The sequence below is a fragment of the Serinus canaria genome, chromosome 25 (assembly GCF_022539315.1).
Source record: "Serinus canaria isolate serCan28SL12 chromosome 25, serCan2020, whole genome shotgun sequence".
Classification (NCBI taxonomy): Eukaryota; Metazoa; Chordata; class Aves; order Passeriformes; family Fringillidae; genus Serinus; species Serinus canaria.
Window position 1 is genome coordinate 14,056,551 of NC_066338.1, and position 8,095 is coordinate 14,064,645.

The 8,095-nt window shown below is 61.7% G+C and overlaps 2 protein-coding genes across 2 annotated transcripts in view; one reads left to right on the top strand and one right to left on the bottom strand.

Moving 5' to 3' along the window:
- The window catches only part of LOC103824971 (sarcoplasmic/endoplasmic reticulum calcium ATPase 1-like), a 9,874-nt gene extending 4,961 nt beyond the window's left edge, over nt 1-4,913 (top strand). Inside the window, exons 5-6 of the mRNA XM_050984855.1 lie at nt 905-1,022; nt 4,799-4,913. Coding sequence (XP_050840812.1) covers nt 905-1,022; nt 4,799-4,830 — 150 coding nt within the window. The 3' untranslated portion in view covers nt 4,831-4,913. The remainder of the gene's footprint in view (nt 1-904; nt 1,023-4,798) is intronic.
- A 1,169-nt stretch (nt 4,914-6,082) lies between these two features.
- MFAP4 (microfibril associated protein 4) lies at nt 6,083-7,725 on the bottom strand. Its single transcript, XM_050984856.1, has 3 exons — nt 7,722-7,725; nt 7,195-7,377; nt 6,083-6,416 (listed from the first exon to the last, which is right to left on the bottom strand). The coding sequence occupies exons 1-3, from the start codon at nt 7,723-7,725 to the stop codon at nt 6,169-6,171; spliced, it is 435 nt and encodes a 144-aa protein (XP_050840813.1). The 3' UTR covers nt 6,083-6,168.
- Nucleotides 7,726-8,095: the final 370 nt, after the last annotated feature.

The window sequence follows — 8,095 nt, forward strand, 5'->3', positions numbered from 1 at the left end:
GTGGTGACCTTGGGTGGTGGTCATTGGGGTGGTGGCCATTGTGGTCACCCTGGTGGCCCTGAGGTGTCTCTGGTGGCCCTGAGGTGGCCCTGGTGGCCCTGAGGTCACTTTGGGCCGTGGCCCTGGTGGCCTGGGTCACTCTGGTGGCCCTGAGGTCACTTGTGGCCTGGTTCTTGGCCTGAGGTGCCTGTGCCCGAGGTGGCCCTGGTGGCCCTGAGGTGTGGCCCTGAGGTGTCTCTGATGGCCCTGAGGTGGCCCTGGTGGCCCTGGCGATGGCCCTGGTGGCCCTGAGGTCACTTTAGTGGCCCTGAGGTGGCCCTGGTGGCCCTGAGGTGTCTCTGGTGGCCCTGAGGTGTCTCTGGTGGCCCCGTGGTGTCCCTGGTGGCCCTGAGGTGTCTCTGGTGGCCCCGTGGTGTCCCTGGTGGCCCTGAGGTGTCTCTGGTGGCCCCGTGGTGTCCCTGGTGGCCCCGTGGTGTCCCTGGTGGCCCTGAGGTGTCTCTGGTGGCCCCGAGGTGTCTCTGGTGGCCCTGAGGTGTCTCTGGTGGCCCTGAGGTGGCCCTGGTGGCCCCGGCAATGGCCCTGGTGTCCCTGAGGTGGCCCTAAAGTGTCTCTGGTGGCCCTGAGGTGGCCCTGAGGTGTCTCTGGTGGCCCCGTGGTGTCCCTGGTGGCCCTGAGGTCACTCTGGTGGCCCTGAGGTGGCCCTGAGGTGGCCCTGAGGTGTCTGAGGTGGCCCTGAGGTGTCTCTGGTGGCCCCGTGGTGGCCCGTGAGGAGGTCCCAGCCGTGTCCCCCGGTGTCCCTGGTGGCCCCGTGGTGTCCCTGGTGGCCCTGAGGTGTCTCTGGTGGCCCCGAGGTGGCCCTGGTGGCCCGTGAGGAGGTCCCAGCCGTGTCCCCCGGTGTCCCCAGATGATCTTCAAGCTGACGCCGCTGTCGCTGACCCATTGGCTGATGGTCATCAAGATCTCCTTCCCGGTCATCCTGCTGGACGAGGCCCTCAAGTTCATCGCCAGGAACTACCTGGAGGGTGAGCAGGTGGCCCCGCCCCGCCCGTGTCCCCCTGTCCCCTCCCGACCCACCCGGGGCCGTCCCCACCCTTCGCGGTCACCTCCGTGGTGGCCGGGTGACCTCGGCCATCTCCTGGTCACTCCAGGGTCTGTGGTCACTCCATGGTCACTCCATGGTCTGTGGTCACCTCCGTGGTGGCCGGGTGACCTCGGCCATCTCCTGGTCACTCCATGGTCACTCCGTGGTCATCTCCATGGTCACCTCCCTGTCCCCCTGACCATCTCCTGGTCACTCCATGGTCACTTCCATGGTCTGTGGTCATCTCCAGGTGACCTCGGCCATCTCCACCATCTCCTGGTCACCTTCATGGTCACCTCTGTGGTCACTCCATGGTCCGTGGTCATCTCCATGGTCACTCCCTGTCCCCAATGTCCCCCTGACCATCTCCTGGTCACTCTGTGGTCACTCCCTGGTCTGTGGTCACTCCATGGTCACTTCCGTGGTCCATCGTCACTCCGTGGTCCATGGTCATCTCCATGGTCACTCCATGGTCACTCAATGTCCCCCTGACCATCTCCTGGTCACTCCGTGGTCACTCCCTGGTCACTCCATGGTCACTCCATGGTCACCTCCATGTCCCCCTGACCATCTCCTGGTCACTCCGTGGTCACTCCATGGTCTGTGGTCACTCCATGGTCACTCCCTGTCCCCAATGTCCCCTCCCTGTCCCCCTGACCATCTCCTGGTCACTCCATGGTCACTCCCTGTCCCCAATGTCCCCCTGACCATCTCCTGGTCACTCCCTGGTCACTCCATGGTCACTCCATGGTCACCTCCATGTCCCCCTGACCATCTCCTGGTCACTCCATGGTCACCTCATGGTCACTCCATGTCCCCTCCCTGTCCCCAATGTCCCCCTGACCATCTCCTGGTCACCTCCGTGGTCCCTCCCTGTCCCCAATGTCCCCTCCCCAATGTCCCCCTGACCATCTCCTGGTCATCTCCATGGTCACTCCATGGTCACTCTGTGTCCCCTCCCTGTCCCCAATGTCCCCTCCTTGTCCCCCTGACCATCTCCTGGTCACTCATGGTCACTCCATGGTCTGTGGTCACTCCGTGGTCACCTCCCTGTCCCCCTGACCATCTCCTGGTCACTCCATGGTCCCTCCCTGTCCCCAATGTCCCCTCCCCAATGTCCCCCTGACCATCCCCTGGTCACCTCATGGTCACTCCCTGGTCACTCCATGGTCCCTCCCTGTCCCCCTGACCATCCCCTGGTCACCTCATGGTCACTCCCTGGTCACTCCCTGTCCCCAACGTCCCCCTGACCATCCCCTGGTCACTCCGTGGTCACTCCCTGGTCACTCCATGGTCACCTCCTTGTCCCCCTGACCATCTCCAGGTGACCTTGGCCACCTCCACCACCTCCTGGTCACTCTGTGGTCACTCCATGGTCCGTGGTCACTCCATGGTCCATGGTCATCTCCATGGTCACTCCATGTCCCCTCCCTGTCCCCAATGTCCCCTCCCTGTCCCCTGACCATCCCCTGGTCACCTCATGGTCACTCCCTGGTCACTCCATGGTCCCTCCGTGTCCCCTCCCTGTCCCCAATGTCCCCCTGACCATCCCCTGGTCACTCCATGGTCACTCCCTGGTCACTCTGTGTCCCCTCCCTGTCCCCAATGTCCCCTCCTTGTCCCCCTGACCATCTCCTGGTCACCTCATGGTCACTCCATGGTCTGTGGTCACTCCATGGTCCACCTCCCTGTCCCCCTGACCATCTCCTGGTCACCTCCCTGGTCACTCCATGGTCACTCCATGGTCACCTCCCTGTCCCCAATGTCCCCTCCCTGTCCCCCTGACCATCCCCTGGTCACCTCATGGTCACTCCCTGGTCACTCCATGGTCCCTCCGTGTCCCCTCCCTGTCCCCAATGTCCCCTCCCTGTCCCCTGACCATCCCCTGGTCACTCCGTGGTCACTCCATGGTCTGTGGTCACTCCATGGTCACTCCCTGTCCCCAATGTCCCCTCCCTGTCCCCCTGACCATCTCCTGGTCCACTCCTGGTCCCTCCGTGTCCCCTCCCTGTCCCCAATGTCCCCCTGACCATCCCCTGGTCTCTCCATGGTCACTCCATGGTCCCTCCGTGTCCCCTCCCTGTCCCCAATGTCCCCTCCCTGTCCCCCTGACCATCTCCTGGTCACTCCTGGTCACTCCATGGTCACCTCATGGTCCCTCCATGTCCCCTCCCTGTCCCCAGTGTCCCCTCCCCCCTCTCATCTCCATCTTCTCGTCCCCAGCGTGACCCCGCCCGGGCCCGGCACCGCCCGCAGGTACCAGGGGACACCCGGGGTCACCTGTGTCACCTCATTGTCACCTGTGTGTCACCTGTGTCACCTGTGTGTCACCGCATTGTCACCTGTGTCACCTCACTGTCACCTCTTGTCACCTGGTGTCACACTGTGTCACCTGTGTGTCACCTCATTGTCACCTGTGTGTCACCTGTGTCACCTCCTGTCACTGTGCCCTGTCCCTCACCTGTGTCACCGGCACTGTGTCACCTGTGTCACCTGCTGTCACCTGTGTTTCACCTGTGTCACCTGTGTCACCTGTGTCACCGCATTGTCACTCCGTGTCACCTGTGTGTCACCTGTGTCACCTCTGTCACCTGTGTGTCACCGCATTGTCACCTGTGTCACCTCAGTGTCACCTCACTGTCACCTCTGTGTCACCTGGGTCACCTGTGTCACCTGTGTGTCACCTCATTGTCACCTGTGTGTCACCTGTGTCACCTCATTGTCACCTGTGTCACCTCACTGTCACCTGTGTGTCACCTCATTGTCACCTGTGTCACCTCACTGTCACCTCTGTGTCACCTGGGTCACCTGTGTCACCTGTGTGTCACCTCATTGTCACCTCACTGTCACCTGTGTCACCTGTGTCACCATGTCATCTGTGTCACCTGTGTCACCTCACTGTCACTCACTGTCACCTGTGTGTCACCTGTGTCACCTTTGTCACCTGTGTGTCACCATTGTCACCTCATTGTCACCTGTGTCACCTGTGTCACCTCATTGTCACCTGTGGGTCACCTGTGTCACCTCACTGTCACCTGTGTCACCTGTGTCACCTGTGTCACCTGTGTGTCACCTGTGTCACCTCATTGTCACCTGTGTGTCACCTGTGTGTGACCTCTGTCACCTGTGTGTCACCTCGGTGTCACCTGTGTGTCACCTCACTGTCACCTGTGTCACCTGTGTGTCACCTGTGTCACCTCATTGTCACCTGTGTCACCTCATTGTCACCTGTGTGTCACCATTGTCACCTCAGTGTCACACCTCATTGTCACCTGTGTCACCTCAGTGTCACCTCACTGTCACCTGTGTGTCACCTGTGTCACCTCACTGTCACCTGTGTCACCTGTGTGTCACCTGTGTCACCTCACTGTCACCTCATTGTCCCTCCCTATGACGTCACGGTCCCCTGCCATTGTCACCTGACCGTCACCCCCCCCGTGACGTCACTGTCACCTCCTTGTCACCTCTCTGTGACGTCATCGCCGCCTCATTGTCACCTCCCTATGACGTCATTGTCCCCTCCCTGTGACGTCACCGTCCCCCCTCCCCCCTCCTCTAACACCCATGGGGGGGAGGGGGATGGGCTGGGGGATGGGGGGGGGGGCGTGGCCACCTCAAACCCCTCCCCTCAACGACGTCACCCCCGTGACGTCACCCCCGTGACATCACCGCCCCCCCGATGACGTCACCTTTCTCCCCTCCCCCCCCCCCCCACAGTGGAGGAGCCCGCCCGGAAACGCCGGAAGTGACGAATTTGGAGACCCCGCCCCCCACGTCTGGGGAGGGGGCGTGGCCAACAACTGCCCCTCCCCCACCTCTAACCCCTCCCCCCAAATCTTCGCCCCCCTCCCCCACCCCCCAAATTCAGGGAGGGGGCGTGGCCACAATTGGCCCCTCCCCCATCCCACAAATCCGCCCCCTCCCCCAATCCTGGAAGGGGGCGTGGCCGAATTGGTCCCTCCCCTTCCCCAGACTCCCCCAAATTCAGGGAGGGGGCGTGGCCACAATTGGCTCCTCCCCCAGCCAAGCTCCATCCCCGGGAGGGTTGGGCGTGGCCCCCTGCAGTGGGGCCCCACCCAAAACCCCCTCGGGACCCCGCCCCCAAAAATCCCCAGAGGGGGCGTGGCCAAAATTGGCTCCTCCCCCACCCTCACAAACCCCTCCCCCCTCATTTCCCCTCCCCCGCTCCCCAAATTTCATCTCCGGGGTGGCCCCGCCCCCATTTATGGGGGAGGGGGGTGTGGTCAAAGTTGGCCCCTCCCCCTTTCCCCCAAGCCCCTCCCCCCTCCCAGCCCCGCCCCTCCCCCACCCCCGGCGTCGCTTATTTATTGCCAATAAAGGGAATTCGCCCCTCCCCCACCCCACCTTTTGGGGCGTTTTGGGTCTTTTTTGGGGGGATGGGGGAGGGGCGAGGGTGGGGGAGGGGCCAAGTGACCTCCCAGACCCCAAAACACCTCAAACCCCCCCAAAAATTCCCCCCCAAAACCCCCCCCGAGATGTTTCCACCACCCCATCCCCCACTGACCCACCGAGATCTTCATTAATTAACAGTGGGAGGATCTAATTATGGGTGGGAGGAGCTAATTAATGATGGGGGCGGGGCCAAGTGACCTCCCACACCCCACCCCCACCCCCAGAACCCCCTCGAGATGTTTCCACCACCCCATCCCCCACTGACCAACCGAGATCTTCCTTAATTAACGGTGGGAGGAGCTAAGTATGGGTGGGAGGAGCTAATTAATGATGGGGGCGGGGCCAAGTGACCTCCAGACCCCCAAACCCCACCCCCAGAACCCCCCCGAGATGTTTCCACCACCCCATCCCCCACTGACCCACCAAGATCTTCGTTAATTATGGGTGGGAGGAGCTAATTAATGATGGGGGCGGGGCCAAGTGACCTCCCAGACCCCCAAACCCCACCCCCAGAACCCCCCCGAGATGTTTCCACCACCCCAACCCCCACCCATCAATCAACGCTTGGCCTTTATTGAGGGCGGGGTCACACGGGGCGGGGCGCGGGCGGGGGCGTGGCACCTCCAGGTGCGGCGCGTGGGCGTGGCCGGGGCGGGGCGTGTGGGCGTGGCCTCTCAGAGCCGTCGGATCTTCATCTCGCTGCGCTTGAGGGAGTAGTAGAAGCCCTTCCACTGGGCCCAGTTGATGCCGTTGGCGTAGGACAGGTGAGGCCCGGCCAGGTAGAAGCCGTTGAGGTTGGAGAAGTGGCAGCTGCGGAACCACCAGGCGCCCGAGGAGAGCGCGGCGCAGTTCTGGGCGAACAGGTCCTGGTCGCGGTCGAAGGTGGAGAACTTCTGCCCGTTGTGGTAGCTCAGGGAGTCGCCTGTCGGGGCCGGCGGGGTTGGGTTGGCCACCATTGGTCACCATTGGCCACCATTGGCCACTGTAGACGGCCATTGGCCACCCCCTGGTCAGCCTTGACTTGGTTGGCCACCATTGGTCACCAATGACCACCATTGGCCATCACTGACGGCCATTGGCCACCCCTGGGTCAGCCTTGACTTGGTTGGCCACCATTGGTCACCAATGACCACCAATGACCACCAATGACCACCAATGACCACCACTGACCATCATTGACCACCCAGTGGTCAGCCTTGACTTGGTTGGCCACCATTGGTCACCATTGACCACCATTGACCACCATGGCCATCACTGTCCACCATTGACCACCATTGACCTCCATTGACCTCAACTGACCTCCATTGACCTCCATTGGCCTCCATTGACCACCATTGACCTCCATTGACCTCAACTGACCTCCATTGACCTCCATTGGCCTCCATTGACCACCATTGACCTCCATTGACCACCCAATGGTCAACCTTGACTCAGTTGACCGCCTAATGGCCAACCTTGACTCCATTGACTACCATTGACCACCCAATGGCCAACCTTGACTCAGTTGACCACCCAATGGCCAACCTTGACTCCATTGACCAATGGCCAACCTTGACTCAGTTGACCATTGTTGACCTCCATTGACCTCCCAATGGCCAACCTTGACTCCATTGACCTCCCAATGGTCAACCTTGACTCAGTTGACCTCCCAACGGTCCCCCTTGCCCCGGTTGCCCCCGCCGCCCCCCGGTGGCGCTCACCGGCGCCGCCGTCGACGAAGCCGGCCACGTGCAGGGTGTAGCCGTCCTCCTCGGGGCTGATGGCCGTCGGCGACAGCGCGAAGGAGCCGTAGGTGGCCGAGGCCGAGTTGTTCTCGAAGTCCTCGAGCTCCACCCGCAGCTCGTAACGGGCCTGGAGGGTCAGCAGGGCCAGGCTCTGCAGGCCTGGGGGTCACAGAGGGGTCAGGGGTCACCTGGGGGTCACCCAGGGGTCACCCAGGGGTCACTCAGGGGTCAGGGGTCACTCAGGGGTCACTCAGGGGTCACTCAGAGGTCACTCATTGGTCACTCATTGGTCACTCATTGGTCACTCAGTGGTCACTCATTGGTCACTCAGGGGTCACTCAGGGGTCACTCAGTGGTCACTCATTGGTCACTCAGGGGTCACTCAGTGGTCACTCAGTGGTCACTCATTGGTCACTCAGGGGTCACTCAGTGGTCACTCATTGGTCACTCATTGGTCACTCACTGGTCACTCAGTGGTCACTCAGTGGTCACTCACTGGTCACTCATGGTCACTCTGTGGTCACTCAGGGTCACTCAGGTCACTCAGGGTCACTCAGTGGTCACTCAGGGGTCACTCAGGGGTCCTCAGGGGTCACTCATTGGTCACTCAGGTCACTCAGGGTCACTCAGTGGTCACTCAGGTCACTCAGGGTCACTCAGGGGTCACTCAGGGTCACTCATTGGTCACTCCCACTCAGGGTCACTCAGGGTCACTCATTGGTCACTCAGTGGTCACTCATTGGTCACTCATTGGTCACTCATTGGTCACTCAGTGGTCACTCATTGGTCACTCATTGGTCACTCATTGGTCACTCAGTGGTCACTCAGTGGTCACTCATTGGTCACTCATTGGTCACTCAGGGGTCACTCAGGGGTT

What these genes read in the sequence shown, in the direction of transcription:
- MFAP4 (XM_050984856.1), bottom strand. An exon ending in CTTCGTCGACGGCGGCGCCG is followed by an intron (nt 6,417 to 7,194) that starts GTGAGCGCCACC and finishes CGGCCCCGACAG; the next exon opens with GCGACTCCCTGAGCTACCAC.